General features: G+C 48.9%; 2 protein-coding genes across 5 annotated transcripts in view; one reads left to right on the forward strand and one right to left on the reverse strand.

Moving 5' to 3' along the window:
- Positions 1-1087: 1087 nt before the first annotated feature.
- On the reverse strand, positions 1088-6249 carry NAIF1 (nuclear apoptosis inducing factor 1). 2 transcript variants are annotated; one of them, XR_236522.5, is made up of 3 exons: positions 5348-6249; positions 1719-3409; positions 1088-1634 (listed from the first exon to the last, which is right to left on the reverse strand). XR_236522.5 is itself a non-coding variant. In NM_001101074.2 (2 exons), exons 1-2 carry the CDS (start codon positions 5856-5858, stop codon positions 2937-2939), a joined length of 984 nt encoding a protein of 327 aa, NP_001094544.1. In that variant the 5' UTR covers positions 5859-5966; the 3' UTR covers positions 1088-2936. The 2 variants fall into 2 exon arrangements, 1 of the variants encoding a protein (NP_001094544.1); NM_001101074.2 differs by having other exon boundaries at positions 1088-3409; positions 5348-5966.
- The window catches only part of SLC25A25 (solute carrier family 25 member 25), a 40248-nt gene continuing 23132 nt past the window's right edge, over positions 3142-20257 (forward strand). Inside the window, exon 1 of one of the 3 annotated variants that reach the window (XM_059891304.1) lies at positions 3142-3209. In XM_059891304.1, coding sequence (XP_059747287.1) covers positions 3204-3209 — 6 coding nt within the window. In that variant the 5' untranslated portion in view covers positions 3142-3203. Of the gene's footprint in view, positions 3210-6911; positions 7304-20257 lie in introns of those variants that run through there. The other 2 variants (XM_005213289.4, XM_005213288.5) reach the window with 2 other exon arrangements.

Below are 20257 nucleotides of genomic sequence, written 5' to 3' on the forward strand. Positions count from 1 at the left end.
CCAGGGGAGTCCCAAGGTGCAGTGGGTTTAATTCTGTTAAAACCACCCTTTTTCCTATTACAAGAATAAGTTCAAAGCCTACAAAGAATAGAAGTCACTGTGTTCCCTTTCAAGTGCCAGGAAGAACAACACAAGTTGCCCCCTGGGCCTCTCACCTGACCTAAAAACTCAAGATCAGGCTCAAATCATCTCTAAGTGATTTCACATCTCACCAGCAGCCAGATCAGAGCAGTAAAAGTTAAAGAACAGCAGTTAAAGATTATAGGCTACCCCAGTGTATAAGGCAGCTGTGTGGCTTTAGGCAAATTGTTTAACCTCTCTGATACTCAGTGGCCTCATCTGTAAACTGAAAACAGCATTACTACCTAGTTCATGGGGCTGTTGCAAGAAGTCTATAAAGTAATGCTTACAAGACCTGGGCTCCATAACTTGCCAGGTTTTATTCTCACTAAATACTGGAGAGAGTGTTAACTGTGCTCAGAAAGGCTGGGCTCCCTCCAGAATGAGGGCCACTCTCAAGTGAGAATTACTGCTTAGCAGGACTTCTCAACTGTTCAGCAGAAACTCCTGAGAACCAGTCCTTCCTGGGACATTATCTTGATTCCAGCTGAATTTAGAATTCATAGACTGAATTCTTCCAGTCTATGTATGAGCCACAGTTCTTCAGAAAAGATGAGAATACCCAAAGAACTTGTTTATAATGCGTATTCTTAGAGCTCTCCCTCCAGGAGTCTCGTCTAGGTTTGACGTGGGGCCAGGGATTGGTTATATTTAACAAACACTCCCAAGTAATTCTCATCCAGAGTCTGAGACATTGCTGTAAACCAGGGATAGGCAGGCAGGCTTTTCTGGAAAGAGCCAGAGAGTAAATATCTTTGGCTTGTGGGCCAGATATCTGTCACAACCACTCAACTCTGCTGTTGTAGCAGCAGAACAGCCAGACATTAAGGAAATGAAGGGATGTGGCTGTGTTCCAGTAAAACCTGATTTACAAAGACACGTGGGGGGCCAGATTTGACCCGTGAGCCCCTGCTCTCTGCCAGCCCCTATCTCCTCTACATATAACTAATGAAGACACAGATATGTCTTTTTTTTTAAGTGATATTTCTTTAATTTAAAATTATGACCTGGAAAGACCCAGTCACTCAAAGCGATCCAAACTTCCTCTTTATACCCAATTGGAACAGACACAATATTGGCTCAGATTGCCAACCCCAGAGAAAAACCAAACCACGCTGCAAACCCCTCAGGAATTTCCCGAACTTCCTAAGTTCAGGGGCCATCAGGCTCCACGAATGGAGGACGCCCAAGTGGCCAGAGGCTGCTGCTTTTCAGTCACTGAGAAGAGTTTTCCTTCGCTCTGTAGCTGGCACCTCCCTCGTCCCCCATTGTGAGGATGATGCTAAAAGAGTCACCTCCCAACCGTCCTCGGAGGCATCTTCCCGTAACTGCCACAGTGGAGCTGGGTGATTCTGGACGTACCAGAAGGGCAGCACCTTCTTTGTTTAGCTGAGATCTGGATCCTTGAGTTGTAACCAGAGGTCAACGTGTGGCCAAGGCCTCCTCGGCAGCAAAATGGCCAACTTGGGAGAGGACCAGGGAAGGTGCAAGGGTCTCAGTAACTGATGGCGATTCTGTAAATGAAACAAGACAGATGCCAGCTGGGTAAAGTCCTTACAAATGGGGAGAAAGCGTCAAGACAGAACAGGGAATACCACCTCCTCCAGCACTCCGAGGTCGGTTGGCTCTCCTTCGAGCACAGACATCCGAGGTCCCACTTCTTGGGTCAGTTTCAGTTCTCCCACCGCAGACGTTCAGGGCCAATTAGGCCTTCGGATTCACCCAACCAGTCAGTGAGGCTCTCGTGAGAACACGTGGCACAGAGAACTGTGAGAAGGCAGTCCAGGGCGTGATGCGATGGAGGCTGTTTTCTGCACCGAGTTTTGGAACTGCGCGATCAATAGAGGGGAAAGGAGGAAGGGCGTGGCCAGAGCTGCCCTCGGAGGCCCCGGAGGCCTTCCCAGAGGGGTTCGTGTACCATAAATACCACTGGCTCGCAGCAAAGCCTTCTTTACAGAAGCCGTGGCCTCAGTGGCCACTGCAAGTGGGGGCAACGAGTAACATTTACAGCACCCAAAGCCTGATGCTTGACCTGAGTCAAAAGCGTCGGGACAAACCACCAAAGGGCTGCCCGGGGAACGCAGTGGAAGACCAGATGGAAGTCAGGCTGGTCCCCACCACACACAGCATTCCTGAGCCAGGCCGGTTGCAGCCTGGGTATACTGCAGGGGCAGTCCAGAGCACTAACACGGTGTGCCCGGGTGCGGTGGGGGTAGAGGGGAGTGCACGGCCCTAACCAGAGTCCCCTGAGAACTGAGACACAGTGAGCAGGAGAAAAGGGCGGGGCTTCCTCCTCAAGCCCACTGGGTCACTCTGCCTCCCAAGGGAGGAAGAAGATATTGTGCTACTGCCAGCACCACTGACGTTATTTTACTCCAAAGGATGGCACCTCTGTGGGGGGTGGGTATTTCAGCGCCGGCCCCCAGCTGTGACATGTACCCACCCACCCCCAACCCCCTGCAGTGAGAGCCCTCCTCATGGTGGTCCTAGTCTGAATCTGGGTCATGTCATAAGCCCTGGCTTATGACAACATGGGTCCCCTCACCAGCATCTGACCCCCACCCAATCCAGTCTTCAGGTTCTTAGCAGGACAGCTCAAGGGGTGGGGTGGGTAACAAGAGTTTTGGGTCCCAGGAACCCAACAAATTCTTCTTCCCAGTCTCCTTCACCTCCCAGAAACTGTGGACCCCTAAATGTCTGTCAAACTGGGAGCCGTTCAGGTGGTCGGGCCTAGCCTAAGGCCAACCACACAAGCCGCTTACAAGACCTCCACGGTGTCATCCGTTCACAGCAGAAGGCTGGCCTGACCCCTGTTCTCATTGGATGATGCTGTCTGGCTGCCCGTTCTGGGCCACCTGTCCAGGCTCCGAGGCGGTGGCGGGGTTGGGCATGTTGCTCTGGAGGTAGCGGCGGAAATCTTTGATCATGGGCCGGAGGACCTGGATGAGGACGCTCAGGGCCGCCTGGGTGCCCTCCATGGCCTGAGCCTGGCGCTCCTGGGCACAAGCCTGCACCTCCTGGGAGCGACGGATCATCTGTAGCAGGTCGTTCTGCTGCTCCAGGTGCTGGGCGATCTCCTTCACATGCAGGTTGGTGACCCGCTGCTCCTGGATCAGCTTGGCTGAGTTGAGGGCTATGCGGCTCTTGAGCGCCTGCGGCTTGACCGAGGTATCAGCGTGCTGGGCCATCATCTCCACAGGGGCCTCGGCCGGCAGGGGCGGGGGGGCCTCAGCTGTGCAGTACTCTACCACTCCCTCCTCCAGCGTGTGATAGGTGGTCTCTGTGGGGACTGTGGGGAAGAAAGAGCAAATCAGTGGCAGGTCACTTTCTAGAAAGAGCGAGGCTGGCCGTATGGGGTAGGGGGGAGGCCAGTAAGCCTTGTTCTGGAGAATTCAGCCTCCCCTGGCTTTATAGCCTTTTATTTATAAATCTGGGGCTTCCTGGGTGGCGCTAGTGGTAAAGAACCTGCCCACCAATGCAGGAGGTGTAAGAGACGCGGGCTCGATCCCTGGGTCAGGAAGATCCCCTGGAGAAGGGCATAGCAACCCACTGCAGTATTCTTGCCTGGAGAATCCCATGGACAGAGAAGCCTGGTGGGCTACAGTCTATGGGTTGCACAGAGTCAGCCATGACTGAAGCGACTTAGCACACATGTATAAATCTAGACTCTAAAGGATTTAGAATCTTAATCTACTTAATAACCAAAGGGTCAGCCCCAGATCAGGCAAAAGCAAAGATGCTAACAGTTAAGACCAGCACCTACTATGTGCTAGGCACGGATGGTGCTAACCCTTTGCCCTCCTTAGCTCCATGAACCCTCATAATGACACCAAGAGGCAGATATTGTCACCTTCATTTTCAGAGATGATAAGACAGACGCAGACACCATGGTATGACTTGCCTGAGGTCACACAGCTTATTCAGCAGGTATAGGAAGCCAGGTGTCCCCCAGTACTAGTGCCCAAGGTGTTCACAGTCACCCCACTGGGCTGCTTCTGGCAAATAAAAGCAGGGCTACATGCTCCTGGAAGTACCAGCACACAGAAGGCATCCTGGGTGAGGGTTTGCAACTCCACTGGTCCTGTCTCCTTCAGTGCTTTCTTGATTTCCATGTCTTTTATGGCCAAGCAGAAAAGGAGGCAGGAGTGGGAGGGCAGCAGTTAAGTGCCTCCCTGTCTCCTTGATCACCTTAATCAATGGAATGCCTAAAGGTCCTTCCTCTTACAGAACAGCAGCTGATTTAGACCAGTGTTTCCCATCTCCATATCCTTGAGAAATATGACACTGCTGGGGTATGGCACGCACACACACACACACGCACACACACACACACCCAATTCTCCGAAGTCCGGTTGAGAAACCACTGATTGATTCTGTTCCCAGCCCATCACAAAGACCACTTAACAGTCATTGGTGCAAACCTTATCTGAACTAAAAAGTCCAACCAACTAGTTTCATTGTCATTCCTAGCTTGAGAACGTTTGAAGGCACTCTGGCTGGGCTGTTTGGGCCTCCAAGCATGTCGGAAAGATCAGTTCTTCCCCACCCTTTAATGCCCAAATCAACTGTGTCCCACCCCCGCCAGGAAGTCCCCTTTCTCTTCTGAGTCCTTAGGTGATCCCGACTGACAGTGGAGTTATTCATATATGTGTCCCTCTATCTGTCCTCGGAGAATATAACCGGCCTATCTCTTAAGACACCGTGGGAGTCCCAGCGCTGAGCCCAGGGTTTGGCCCAGAATTGCACTAATGGTTGATGAGTGAATGGAGGGGTAGGTTAACACCAGGAACTGGGAGGTTCCTCAGCAGTGCCTGATGAATGTTCACACTGAAAACCACAATGTCTTTGTCCAGAGTCAATGTCCACCTGCCTATTCATTCAGTAAATACCTCCTGACTGCCTACTAGGCGCCAGGCTCTGGGATAAGTCCTGTGGGGATATAAACATGGTCTCTGTCTTCAAGGACCAAACAGTTCAGTCACGGATGCAAATGGTGGCAAAACAGTGGAGGGCAAGCCAGCCCCTCCGAAGTCCAGACTGCGTGCTGAGGAAGTCTCAGAGAGAAAACAAGATCACTTCTGTCTGGGGAGCCCTTGGAAGGCCTCCTGGTTGTCCAAGACTCCCATCTGACCTTTGACCCTTGGCAGCCAACCTTCCCTGGGCTGCCCTAGCTCTTGCTGGCCCTTCCCATTTAGGAACGCCGGACTGGGTGGGAGAGGTCACTCACTCTGTGTCAGGGTGACTGTGGCGGCGGCTGCAGTGGCTGTGGGTCCAAGGGCCACGGGGTGGATCTCTGCGGTACTGGGCAAGCTGATAATGGTGGCCTCACCCAGCAGGTTGCAGATGCGTTGTTGCATGGGGGTGAGCAGTACAGGGGCCACAGCGGGGCCACCGGCGCCACTGCCACCGCCTGTCCCGGGCCCACCTGCTCCATCTTCCTCAGTGGGCCCTGGGGCCTCGCCACCCTCTACGGCCGCCCGGACCTGGGCAACCTTGCGACGGACCTCGGTCTTGAGGTCGGACCACTTCTTCTTGACCTCGGGCAGCTCCCGGCGGCAGGTGGCCACGGCATTGACCCTTCTCAGAATGCCGTGCCACGCCGCACTCTTGGCAGCCAGAGGGACGCCGGCGTTGAAGTGGTTCACCAGCAGGTGCTTCTTCAGTTCCAGCTCCTCCACGATGATCTCCACCTCACGCTCAGAGAAGTTCATCTTCCTTTTCTTGGCGGGAACGGCCATGGCCTCTCCCCACCCGGCTTTTTAAAGAAACTATAATCCCCTAAACTGCCCCAATTCGCCTTCTGTCTTCCTTAGCCTCGCTACTCACCCACTCCCCCTACAGGGGATAGGCTGGGCTGGTCCAAGGCCAAGTACCAGGCCTTTGGTAACCCCCCTCGCTACGCAAAGTGCGTAGGGCCCAGCCCCGACCTGCCCAGCCGCTGCCAGCCAGCTGCGTAATGGCTTCCTGAATCTGCCTCTTCCGCCGGGGTGTGCGGAGATCCGCCCACTTCCCCTCTTCCCGCCTTCCAGAGCTTCTCTAGGGAGACCTGCCCTCCCGGTTGGTCGCGGTTCAGACATCACATCGATCACTGGTTCTTTCTACTTGTCGCTCAGCTAAAGGGCACGCCTACTTACTGGAATTCGCCTGATCATTGGTCTAAAGGTGTGTCTGTCGCTACAGAGCGCCCCACCCAATCTAGCCTTTACTCACCCCTATTGGAAAGTCGTCCTGTCGTTCAATCACATGATTACGACTTTTACGCCGTTAAATTCAGCTATTTTATTGGTGAGTTAGGGAGTTAGATGACCAAAACCCGGTTTCCTTGAGGATCCTTAGTGCTTTCGGCCTTAAGCCGTTGACCAGTTAACTTTTTATTCTACCCAGGGCGCAAACTTTGCCTTGGCAACCGCAGATCACAATCGCTCCTCAAGCAAATCCTATTTCCCATTGGAGATGATGATCTCTCCGTACACGACGGCTCCTCGCGTCTTTAAGATTCCGCGGATAAACAGCGTTGCTCAATGGAAGTAGGACACGGGGCTTTCCGCCTGCCAATCACAGGACTCCTGCCTATCGCAGCGTGATTTCTTCTCGCCGGCCCGACTCAGCCAATCCCCGCCTCCCGCTATTTGAATCGGCCTCAGGTTGAGCCGGGATTGCCCCGCCCTCTCCATTGATCCGGGTAGCCTAGGGCTGCGTGGGCAGTCCTCGGGGTGGCTCCGCCCCCCCGGTGGCCGTTCTGGCCTGTGATTGGCAGGCGTCGTGCCCGAGGGCGTGGCCATCCAGGCGGCGCGCAGCGGGGCGTAGCTCCCGGAAGCTGCCCATCCCGCCTGCTTGCCGGCAACGCAGAGCCCGCGCTAGACGACCGAGAACCCCGGCGTGTCGTCCGCGCTCTCCCCGCCGGCCCGCCGTCCCAGCCTCACGCCCGATGGTGAGCAGTGTGTTGTGCCGCTGCGTGGCCTCCCCGCCGCCAGACCCCGCCGCCTCCGCCTCGTCGTCCGCCTCATCGCCGGCGTCTGTGGACCCGTGCGGCGGCGCCGTCTGCGGGGGCCCGGACCACCGGCTGCGCCTCTGGAGCCTCTTCCAGACTCTTGACGTCAACCGCGACGGCGGGCTGTGTGTCAACGACTTGGCCGTGGGACTTCGGCGCCTGGGACTACACCGCACCGAGGGCGAGCTTCGGGTAGGCAACGCGCAGCCCTCCGCGCGGGCGGGGTAGGGACCCCTCTTCGCGCCCCAGCACCTCCGGGAGGTCCAGGTGACAGAAGCCAGGTGCTACCGGCTTCTCTGGCAGCCCTTTGGAGCTTGGCAGGCTTGGTGGAGGCCTCTCGGGCTGGCTGAGACCCCCTGGATGACAGACTTGGACACCCCCATTTATGCCCTAGTGGGAGTAGAGCTCCTTCTTGGCCTCCGTAGGCGCTTGGGCTGGGGACAGGGGTGCGGGGATAGGCCAGGTGGGTACCCTTTGGATATTCTGATGGCCGAAAATCCCCTTTCTGCCGGGGCTTTCCCCAAAGTAGAAGGCCAGGTCTCCAGAGTCTGCTGTATGTCACCTTCTGACCTCAAGACTTAAGCTTTGATGTTCCCTTCTACCCATCATTAATGGTTTTATCCATCCTCTTCCAGTGGCCCCACGTTTCCATGCCAGCGGTGGACCCTGATCGGGTTCCTCTCAGAAACATGTGGGAGTTGGAAAAAATGGGAACTGGGGTTTCAGGCAGATCCTGCCATGTGGGTGGTAAGAACTGACAGTTCTGGGTGAGGCTCAATCCCAGTTGACATGCTTATCCAGAAAATGGGACCAAGATCTCTTACAAGCTTGCAGATTAGAGTGAAAGAATCCAGGAGAAATTTTTTTCCTTAAAGTGAAAGCCTGGCCCACCTAGGAGGAGACTTTGTTACTCTTGTTCTGGAGTGGCCGCCTGGCCAAGGGGGAAGGAGGGACAGAGATGTGCTGTCCTTTCTGTATGAAACCCTCAAGCAGAGGCTGTTTCTTCCTCTTCTGTCTCTCATGGTATGTTTTCCTATCTGACTTTGTAGCTGTAGCTGCCCTTTTCCAAGTGTTTTGTTTATTGTGGCTTAGCCTGATTTATAACCTGGAGGAAGACCACTTTACCTAGCAACCTGTTTCTCTTGTAAGTTAGTTCCTTTGGTCCATTTGTACATACCGCAATTAGAGAATCTCATAGCTAAGTGTGAAAAAAGTTTTTGGTAAAACGCCAGTGAATTTAAGCAATTTGTTTTTCAGATAGGTGTACATAAAGTTTTAAACTCATGTCCAGAGTATCTTGGCTCAACATCCAAGCTGTTTCACCTACTTAGGATCAGCCTAGGGAGACCAAGGGTAATACTGTGCAAGATAGAATCATTGGGTTAAGTCCAACAGGCTTAGAAGCAAGAATTTTTTTAAAGTCTTTTCAAGTGGAGTGTTACACAGAACTGAGCTGAATATTTTCTAATCCATAACTGATGAATAAATCACTTGGAAAGATGAGATGGCTGAACTCAGAGGGTCTATGACTTATGGGCTCAGGGAGGTGTGGGCCTAGGTAAGCCTTTCTGCTTCTGTGAACCTAGCCACCAGGTTACATGGAGGGCCTTGGGCTGCAGGAGTGTATTCAATGTTTACACCTCAACTGGAGTCAGTGTTTTTATGATTCGTGGCACATCTGACATGGATCCAAATCTATTTTTTTTTTTTGGGGGGGGGGTAGTAAATGTAAATTTTAAGGGCAAACAAGGAGAAAGTGATCATTTTCTTTCCAGTGTTGAAACTTTTTTGATTAACCAAAAGGAGCCTAACCCATTGGAGTCACACTGGCTCTACAATCTCTAACTTAGGGAGTAAGTTTCCTTTCACTGTATGGCTTTTCGTATGGACTGACTACTTCTACCAACTCTTTCAGCTGATGAATGTGAAATTATACAGCTTTGCGAGATTGGGAATGATTCATTTTACTCGTTTATTACCTGTGGAAGAGCACGGGCTAGTCCTGCAAGCGAATGGTTTTAAGTAGGAGAGAGAGAACCTGCCTTCTTGTGAATAGCTGGGCCACAGGAAGACACCCTGCCTCACGAATCCCCTTACCACTTCCTGCTGCAATAGTTATCAGTATTAGCTACAGAGAGAAAAAGTGGTGCTGCAGTTTTGCAGAAGTAGCAAAGGCAAGAGAGAATTGGTGGTGGCCGGGGGGATACCCTTCAGTTCAAAATGGGTTGCCTGCCGCGGGAATAGGCACTGACAAACACAACATCCAACTCTGGCAGCTGCCCCATATAACCCACAGGACCAGTCTGAGGTGGCGTGGGTTTGCACAGGACTCAGCCGTGAGGGTTTATCAGTGGGCGGCCAGTGAACCCAGGCCTTGTGACTACACAGAGCCTCCCACTAGCTTACCACCACTGGATTGAGCTTTCTTTAGAAATGAGCCAGCAGTTTTTGGCATCTCCCTTGGTTTCAGAAGAAATTGGAACAGTCGAGGAAAATTTACTTAAATGGCAGTGGGCCAGAGACACCAGTGACAGCCATCTAGAGAAATTTTCTTTGTAAAGGGCATGTGAGCAGGAAGCCTGTCCCGGGACAAAAGAAGGGAAGAGTTTATTAAAGACAGAAAGAAGATGACAACCACAGTAGCAGCTTTGGGAGATGAGGCTCTGGCGAGAGCTAATTATAGCATTGCCTATTTAAGGCATTTTCATGTGACCAAACAAAATCTCTGTCTGAAAACAAATTTAAAACATAGGCTGGAACTCAGGCAGCCAATTAGGGAAAGAACCCAAGCTGGGTGACGTGTCAGCTGTTGTTCCTCTAGCTGAGGCTTGAGAGACTCTCCTCAGCAGCTGGTGTTTGATACAAGTGAGGATTCTGGATGATGGTATGGTCAAGTTTGCTGACTCAAGAGACTTGGTGTGCTCCATCTAGTTTGAACCTCACAAGCTGGACTTGGGGGAGAACTTGAAGAATGATCCTTTTATTTGGCTTACAGGATCTTTATTTGGCACCTGGGATCTTAGTTCCCCGACCAGGAATCGAACCCTCATCCCCTGCATTGCAAGGCAGATTCTGAACCACTGGATCACCAGGGGAGTCCCCATCTTTTTAGAACCACATCTTTTATCCCCAAAATAGGTTTCAGGATTATTCAGAGATTACCCTATCAAACATGAGAGCTTACCCTGTCCTAATTCTCTCCTTGACCTGAGCAGTGTATAGGAAGCAATCTCTGTTGACCTGGAATAATGTCAAGTTGGCATGCTTGATCATATGCTACTGTTGGACTCTATGCCTTTTCAGTGTCTGGCCATTTGTGGGACAGGTATTTGCCTAAATAGTCACACTTAGGTAAGAAACTCTACAGAACAAAGACCCTTTTCCCTGGAAAGGGCGGAGACATAACTTGGTATAATAGAATGACACATTAGAAAAATGCCATTCGCAGACTAGATTGACTTTACATATTTAACTGATTATGTTATATTGTAAAATTGGTTCCTGGGTTGGAGGAATTATCATCAACTCGGCTAGAAGATTTTTGTTTTTAATTAGTTGATATCTGGAAAGGTGGAGCCCAGTACCCTGATCCTTAGACCAAGTATTAAATAAGAACATACCAGAGTGGGCCTGACCTGGAGCTTCAGTGGGTGAATTCCTTTGATGTTCAAAGAGCCATCAATTGTTGAAGCCTCACAGAAACCACAGGGGAATGAGGGAAACAAATATTTTGCTAGTATTCGTTTCTAGTCCAGCTGAGTACATAGCCGCAGGATGAATTCAGTGAATAAAACTGCACTCCCAGGGGACTAGTCTCATTAAATCTGAGCTGACTTTTCATTTTTAACCGTTTCTTCTTTCACTAATGTGAATTTGGCAGAGCCAAAGAATTTAGTCTTCGACGGTCACTGGCCATCGTAGGCCAGCCTCCCACCCAGCATTTCCTCCTGTGACATCCTCCTTTGCAGAGGACCATCCAGCCCTTTCCTTTGTGGACTGAGTTGGGGTCCGTCTGAGTTCATTCTCAGATCAGACTGAAGTCTGTCTCCTTGAGTCTATTACCCATTTGCCCCAGGTGTACCTTCAGGAACAACCTAGAAACAGGATCTAAGGGTCCTTGGAAACAGCTGTCTTACCGGAAGGCAGCTGTCTTCCTGTAATCTCTGCTGCTGCTCGGTAGTTTCGCCCTTCTCACGTGTCCACACTTCCCTGCACCCTTCTCTGAGGCAGTGTGCCCTGGAATTAAGACTACAGATTTTCCTTGGAAGTCCAAAACAGGGAAAGCAGTGGAGACGGAAAATAGACTAGTGGTTGCCTGGGCCGGGGAGTGGAGGGCAATGGAGAGCTAGGACGGTGATAACTAATAATAAGTCTGGCATTTCTTTTGAGGGGTGGGGTGGCTAGGGTTCTTTGTGAGGTGATGAAAGTGGCCTAAAACTGATGATGATTGCAAATATCCCTGAATATACTAAAAGCCACTGAACTATACACTCAAATGGGTGATTTCCTTGGTATGCAAATAATATCTCAATCAAACTTTTGAATAACCCAGCACAGGTTTTACAGTGTAAACCTGGGTTCAGGTATTGTCCTAGCTGCTTGCGAGCTCTGTGACCTTGAGCAAGTTACTCGACCTCTCCAGGCTGAGTAGGAGGTTCAGTCTCCTTATCCTGGTGGGAGGAATACCTAGTTCAGTGGGCTTGTTGTGGGATTGAATTAAAAGAAGTTCATAAAGAACCTGCGACAGTGTTCAACCCAAAATGACCTTTTCCCAGGGAGTCTTTGAAAATAAGATGCCCAGAGTTGGGGGTAATCATCTACATTTTTTTCTTAGGTAACTGAGGTGAAAAGTGAACTCGAAAGAAGGAGAAAGCCTAGGGGATGTGGTTGTAAAGGGTGTCGGTAATAAAGGGTGTGCAGCACAGTCTCCTGCCAGCTGATGGGGCTGCAGAAAACCTGGGCCCTACAGCCTTTGCTAAATCCCTTCAGTCGTGTCTGACTCTGTGCGACCCCATAGACGGCAGCCCACCAGGCTCCCCCGTCCATGGGATTCTCCAGGCAAGAACACTGGAGTGGGTTGCCATTTCCTTCTCCAGTGCATGAAAGTGAAAAGTGAAAGTGAAGTCACTCAGTCGGGTCCGACTCTTAGCAACCCCATGGACTGCAGTCTACCAGGCTCCTCCATCCATGGGATTTTCCAGGCAAGAGTACTGGAGTGGGGTGCCATTGCCTTCTCCAAAGATTGAAACAGAAAAAAGAGAAAGAGAAAGAAACCCTGTTAGCAGGAGATTTCCAAAAAGCGGTCGTGTTACTCTACACACAATGATGTCTTCGGCCCAGATGTTTCCCAGGGTGGACGTGGGCCCCCGTGAGCACCGCTCTTGTCAGCCTCTTGTGCTTTCACGAGTAGAGCTTAACACCTTTGGAGGTGGTCTCACTAACCTCATTAGTTTGTAGAAGTGGGACTGAGGTTCCGAGGTCGGGCTGGTTGAAGGCAGAGTCAGTGGCAGAACCCAGGATATTTGTTCTCAGCCCAATTTAGCTCAGCTTATACAGCCTCTGTCCTTCCATGGCTGGCGGTACTTAAGTAGCCCTTAACACTTTGCAGCCTTTATTTTTGCAGTTTGTGACAGGCGCGTATCTGTGCCCTGACACCAGCTGAGTGTCTTAAGACCTCCCCCCAGGGTGTTCAGGAAGCAATAGGTCCGTTCTGGACTCTAAAAGACTCAACAGAGCATCTAAAAAAAGAAGCCATTCATTTAAGATGCACCTTCCTTTAAAGTAAATGAATAACAAAGGTAGGACGGAAGGTGCTTATCCGCTTTAAACTCCAGGCCCGGAAGCCTGAAAAGGAGGTGACTAACGGCTCACGGGCTTACGTTCTCAGAGTCCGAGTTGGGGGCGGGGGTGTTGCCCGGTGGCTCTCCCTGTTCCTGCTGCTGGTCCCACACTCCAGCCACGCCTGGCCTCCTGCCTCCTTTCTCGCAGCCCTCCCTCCTCCTGGGCTGGAGTCTTCTTGCCAAATACAAGGAAAAACCACCTCCATTGTGTGAGAAAACTTGCAAAAGAAAAAAGAATTTGGAAATGCCAGTGGTAAATAAAGAGCAGGGGATGGTTTGGATTACCCAGAAGGGGCACAGTGTCGCCTCCTTGTCTTTAGTCCCATGCAGCTGAAGAGTCCTGCTGTTAACCCAGCCCACTACCGTGCCCGCCTTCACCATCCTCACCTGGCCTTTTTACCATCCCTCCTGTTGCTTCTAGTTCATGGCCTTGGATTGAGTTTGAACCCCTGGGATGTTAGAAATGGAAAGGCTTTGAGGTTTGTCCAGGTCAGAGACGTTAAATAACTTGTCCAGGGTCTTACTGAAACACCTTATGCGGTCATGTAGGGCCTCTTCTATGGGAGAGATTACATCCCCATAGAAGCCTTTAGTGATACATTTATGGACATGGTTAACTTTTTTCCTTTCTTCCTTTACATCTTGGGTGTTTTTTTTTTTTTTGGCTAGAGGCTTTTCTTTAAGCCTATATAAGCAATATAAAATAGGATCTGGTAAATGGTTCTGTAGCTAAAAACTTCCTTTTCTGAATTGTTTCTAAAGTGCTGACTTGATATAAACCAGTCATTCTTACATGGAGGTCTCCCATCTGCCCTTCACACCCTGAGCAGCTCTGATGTGTATTTGCTGAAGAAAGCAGCCGTCCATCTGGTGGGTTTCACACCCTTTGTGTGAGCTCCTCTCTCTGAGGTCCTCCCCCAGGACTGAGGAAGAGACTGGTGACAGCTACATTCACACTCAGGACTTCCAGGTAGCGCTAGTGGTGAAGAACCCACCTACCAAGGCAGGAGACATAAGAGATGCAGGCTCAGTCCCTGTGTCGGGAAGACTGCCTGGAGGAGGGCATGGCAACCTACTCCAGTATTCTTGCCTGGAGAATCCCATGGACAGAGGAGCCTGGTGGGTTCCAAAGAGTCCAAAGGGTCGCAAAGAGTTGGACACAACTGAAGCGATTTAGCACAAACGCACGTGCATTCACACTCATTCAGATGATATCAGTTTTAGAGGGCGATTCTGGAATCAGCTTTAAGAAACTGCAAACATCTACTGTTGCTTTAATAATCTGCTGGCTTGCCACTTCACGTGGGAGCGAAGAAGGACTAGGAAAGTGTGGCTTCCACGAGTAAGCTGAACATGTGCCCGTGGTTTGGCTCCTGCTGGTCAATTTGGAGAAATTTCTGATCACTTTAGGTGACTTAGGGTGTTTATATGGCCAGCCTTAATACCATATTCTCCCCACCACCACCACCCCATCCCACCCCCCTTTATACTTGACATCTATGGAATCTGAAAGGAGAATCAGGCTCCTATCAGAGCAGAAAAAGACAAAAAATTATGCTGTGTTTCTATTCTGTCTCTTGTTTCTCCAGCTCTTTAATTTACATTCTATGTCGCAAAACCCTACACTTAAAATCAGGTTCATGTTGCACACCCCTGACTTTCTTTTAGAGAAAAGAAAAAGACATCTTTGTTCCCAGGCATTGACCTTGAACTTAGGACCTCAGCGGAGACTGGCTTTTCACCAGGAGTAAATAAGCGTCCAAAAAACTATTTCCTCTGTGGGGCACTTGTCTTTCCCACAGTCACAGGAGTCCGCTTCAGGGAGTTTTGGCCAAAGCTAGATTTTCTGGTTTTACCTCCTAAGATGGAAACAGACGAGGGGGTTTCACCTTCTTCATTACTGTAGTTTTGTCACCTTCAGCGCCAAAGGAGGCCAGTGCCTGGCTCCTCTTCGTCATCTGATTGGGGGCTGAGTCGAGGGCAGGAAGCTGGTTAACAGTCCTGCCTGACGTCCTAAGACCCCTTCTGCCATGGGACAGCATGGGACAACACCCGCGATCTAAGCATTTAAATTCTCCAGTTAACTCATGTCAGAGAAGGATAAGTCACCTGCCACAGTGGTGCCTTTGAAACAGCAAATCGTTACTACTAGTGTATAAAGAGAGCCTTCACAGTCTTTTGCTCCTGCACCATTCAAAAGGATATATAAAAAAAGATGTACCTCATTGCATATTAAGTTGGCATCTAAAAATTTTTGTCCTAAGTTTGGTAGCTGCAGAGGATATAATTTCTGTATATCTGGTTTAAGTGTTTTAGTTTGTGGGTTTCAGTTTTGGTCAAAACCTTAGAGTTTTTTTACAGATTTGACCCATTCATGTCTTCAGTTCAGTTTAGTCAGTCGCTCGGTCGTGTCTGACTCTTTGCAACCCCATGAATCACAGCACGCCAGGCCTCCCTGTCCATCACCAACTCCCAGAGTTCACTCAAACTCATGTCCATCGAGTTGGTGATGCCATCCAGCCATCCCATCCTCTGTGGTCCCCTTCTCCTCCTGCCCCCAATCCCTCCCAGCATCAGAGTCTTTTCCAGTGAGTCAACTCTTCGCATGAGGTGGCCAAAGTACTGGAGTTTCAGCTTTAGCATCATTCCTTCCAATGAACACCCAGGACTGATCTCCTTTAGGATGGACTGGTGGGATCTCCTTGCAGTCCAATGGACTCTCAAGAGTCTTCTCCAACACCACAGTTCAAAAGCATCAATTCTTCAGCGCTCAGCTTTCTTCACAGTCCAACTCTCACATCCATACATGACCACTGGAAAAACCATAGCCTTGACTAGATGGACCTTTGTTGGCAAAGTAATGTCTCTGCTTTTCAATATGCTATCTAGGTTGGTCATAACTTTTCTTCCAAGGAGTAAGCGTCTTTTAATTTCATGGCTGCAGTCACCATCTGCAGTGATTTTGGAGCCCCCAAAAATAAAGTCTGACACTGTTTCCACTGTTTCCCCATCCATTTCCCATGAAGTGATGGGACCAGATGCCATGATCTTTGTTTTCTGAATGTTGAGCTTTAAGCCAACTTTTTCACTCTCGTCTTTCACTTTCATCAAGAGGCTTTTTAGTTCCTCTTCACTTTCTGCCATAAGGGTGGTGTCATCTGCATGTCTGAGGTTATTGATATTTCTCCCGGCAATCTTGATTCCAGCTTGTGCTTCTTCCAGCCCAGGGTTTCTCATGATGTACCCTGCATATAAGTTAAATAAGCAGGATGACAATATACGGCCTTGACGTACTCCTTTTCCTATTTGGAACCAGTCTGTTGTTCCATGTCCAGTTCTAACTGTTGCTTCCTGACCTGCATACAGGTTTCTCAAGAGGCAGGTCAGGTGGTCTGGTATTCCCATCTCTTTCAGAATTTTCCACAGTTTATTGTGATCCACACAGTCAAAGGCTTTGGCATAGTCAATAAAGCAGAAATAGATGTTTTTCTGGAACTCTCTTGCTTTTTTGATGATCCAGCAGATGTTGGCAATTTGGTCTCTGGTTCCTCTGCCTTTTCTAAAACCAGCTTGAACATCTGGAAGTTCATGGTTCACATATTGCTGAAGTCTGGCTTGGAGAATTTTGAGCGTTACTTTACTAGCGTGTGAGATGAGTGCAATTGTGCAGTAGTTTGAGCATTCATGTGTTACCCTCCATATAACCCATTGGCCAAGGCTGTCCTCATTTTCAAATCAAATCATTTTCGCTTTCATTCAAATAAAATCTGGCTTCATTTTTTTTTTTGGTTAAAAGTGTTAGTAGTCGTCGATTTGACTACATCTCTTCCTAATGCTAATTATAATTCTAAGATAGATGGTTTGTAGGTAGTGAAACTGGTAACCAGCAGACGAGGGGAATTACCCTGGAGTCAGTCATCAGAGAGCTCTCCGCCCTGTTATAAGACTCCCTCAGGAGCCTCCAATTGTCCTTCTGTGTGATGTCCCAGGGGCTTCTATACCCAGGGCAATTCATCAGGATACTTTAGAATGGGTTCCCATTGGGAAGCCATTCCATTAGAATTTGTTGTTTTCTCTGAAAAGTATAGGAGATCCTGAGACACACTTTTATCCCTAAGTCTGTTTTCTAGATTCTTGGAAGAATGGGTTCCTTCTGCAGGTGATTACCCTCAGCTTAACCAGGCTCTGTTGATGTTTATAAATCTACAGTTGCAGGAGGGTTATACTCTCCAGTTCTTTCTCTGGATATCAGGGGTTCCCCCAAGAAAGTTAAGTGAGGTGGAGTTGTGTTATAGTGACTCTGAAAGAAACTAATGATCGACCAGATACTGGTGATGCTCTCATATAAGAAAGAGAGGTACTGCATTAACCCACAAGGAAATCAAAGGTACTAGAAAGGTTGCTTTAAAGTCAAAATATTGGCAAAGTATGCAAATTGAATATGTTTTCATTGATTGCTGCCTCAAGTGCTGGTCAAAGGAGATTTTAGGATAAATAGGCCTGTCTCCTCCTTGCCTAGTTATTATTTCTTTTCTTCTGCTGACTTTGGGTGTAATTTGTTCTTTTCTGGTAAGTAGAAACACCTCATGGATTTAAGACCATAGGATGTAGGCTTTCCCTTCTGAGTCCTACTCTGGCTACATCCCACAAGTTTTGCTGTGTTGTGGTTTCATACCATTCAAAATACCTTTTCATTTCTCCTTTGGTTTCTTCTTTGACACATAGATTATTTACAGTTACATTTCATTTCTGTTTCCCTGGTGGCTCTGTGGTAAAGAATCCACCTGCCAATGCAGGAAACACAGGCTCAATCCCTGAGTCAGGAAGATCCCCTGGAGAAGGAAAGGGCAACCCACTCCAGTATTCTTGCCTGGGAAATCCCATGGACAGAGGAGCCTGGTGGGCTACAGTCCATGGGGTCACAAAAGAGTCAGACATGGCGACTAAACAACAACACATTTCATTTCTAAACATGTAAATATTTCCCAGGTACCTTTCTATCATTGATTTCTAACTTAATTCCACTGTGGTCAAAAAAACATTTTGTACAGATTGAATCCACTTATATTTAATTTAATGAGTCTTGTTTTATGAGCCAGAATGTGTTCTGTGTGTACTTGAGAAGAATGTGCACGCTAGTCTCGTCCAGCAGAGTGTTTTATAGGCGTTAGGTCAGGTCAGTAGGTAAGCTGTAGTGTTGCTCAAGTCTTCTGTGTGCTCGCTGATTTTCTGTCTACTTGCTCTACCATTTACTGAGACGAGGGTGTTAAGACCTGACTATAATAGTGGATTTGACTCTCTTTTCCTTGCAGTTCTGTTGGGTTTTTACTTTCTGTCTTTTGAAGCTCTGTATTGTGGTCCTCGGAGAAGGCAATGGCACTCCACTCCAGTACTCTTGCCTGGAAAATCCCATGGATGGAGGAGCCTGGTAGACTGCAGTCCATGGGGTCACTAAGAGTCGGACCCGACTGAGCAACTTCACTTTCACTTTTCACTTTCATGCATTGGAGAAGGAAATGGCAACCCACTCCAGTGTTCTTGCTTGGAGAATCCCATGGACGGGGGAGCCTGGTGGGCTGACGTCTATGGAGTCACACAGAGTTGGACACGACTGAAGCGACTTAGCAGCAGCAGTAGCAATGTGGTACTAAAACATTTAGGATTGTTATGTCTATTCTTTTACTTTTAACCTACGTGTATCTTTATATTTAAAGTGTGTTTCTTATAGGCAACATCTAGCTAGATCTTGCTTTTTTGACCAGCCTGACGATCTCTACCTTTGCACTGAGATGTTTAAACCATTTATATCTACTGTAGTTGCTGATAACGGTTGAGTATAAATCTGCCATCTCACTGTTTGTTTTCTATTTGTACCACCCATTCTATGTTCCTTTCTCTTTCTGCCTTCTTTTTTGGGTCAGAGAGTATTTATAATTTCACTTTATCTCTTTTGTTAGCTTACTAGTTATAACTTTCTGTCTCTCTTTCCCCGCCACCTCTCTCTCTTCAATGGTAGCTTTTGGAATTATAGTATACATCTTTAACTTATCACAACCTATCTCAACTGATATTATACCCCTTCATAAGCAGTTTAAGATTCTGCTTTACATTTTATTTATTTGTTTATTTGTTTGTTTGGCTGTCTTGGATCTTTGTTACTGGGCGCGGGCTTTCTCTGGTTGAGGTCAGCTGGGGGCTGCCCTGTGGTTGCGCACGGGCCTCTCGCCACTGCAGTTTCTCTCGTTGCGGAGCACAGGCTCTGGGAGCTCCGGCTTCAGTAGTTTCGGTGTGTGGGCTCAGTCGTTGCGGCTCTCAGGCTGTAGAGCACAGGCTTCGTAGTTGCAGCAGCACACAGGCTTAGTTGCTCCTCTGCATGTGGGGCTTCCCACCTAGCTTGGTCGGTAAAGAATCTGCCTGCGATGCTGGAGACCTGGGTTCGGTTCCTGAGTCAGGAAGATCCCCTGGAGAAGGAAATGGCAACCCACTCCAGTATTCTTGCTTGGAAGTTCCCATGGACAGAGGAGCCTGGCAGGCTACAGTCCATAGGTCACAAGAGTCGGACACAACTTAGCGCTGTCTTTGTTTCTTTGAGCATGTGGAATCTTCCCAAACCGGGGATCAAACCTGTGTCCCCTGCGTTGACAGGAGGATTCTTATCCACTGTACCACCACCAGGGAAGTCCTAGTTTAAGACTATTAAACATTATGCTTTCATTTCTTTCTCCCCAGCCTTTGTGCAATGGTTCTCACACATTTTTACTTCTACATATGTTATAAACCACGCAGGCTGCCTCTATGGCTTGTCTTTTTATGGGCTTCCCAGGTGATGCTAGTGGTAAAGAACCTGCCTACCGATGCAGGAGACACAGGGACATGGATTTGATCCCTGGGTCTGAAAGGTCCCCTGAAGGAGGGCATGGCAACCCGCTCCAGTATTCATGCCTGGAGAATCCCATGGACAGAGGAGCCTGGCAGGCTACAGTCCAAAGAGTCGCAAATAGTTGGACACGACTAAAGCGAAGGATGCATGTTGTAAACCCACAATACGTTGTTTTATTTTTGCTTTAAATTGTCACTTATATTTGAAAGAGATTTAAACAATAAGAAGAATTTCTTTCTACCCACACAATTACCATTTCTAGTGCTTTTCATTCTTTTCATTCCATTCTTCATCTGGTATCGTTTTCCTTCTGTCTGAAGGGCTTCTTTAACATTTCTTGTAATACACTTCTGCTGTCAGTAAATTCTTTTAAGTTTTCGTGCGTCTGGAAAGTGTTTTGCCCTCCTTCTGGATGGTATTTTTCTA

This window comes from Bos taurus, chromosome 11 (genome assembly GCF_002263795.3).
Source record: "Bos taurus isolate L1 Dominette 01449 registration number 42190680 breed Hereford chromosome 11, ARS-UCD2.0, whole genome shotgun sequence".
Taxonomy (NCBI): domain Eukaryota; kingdom Metazoa; phylum Chordata; class Mammalia; order Artiodactyla; family Bovidae; genus Bos; species Bos taurus.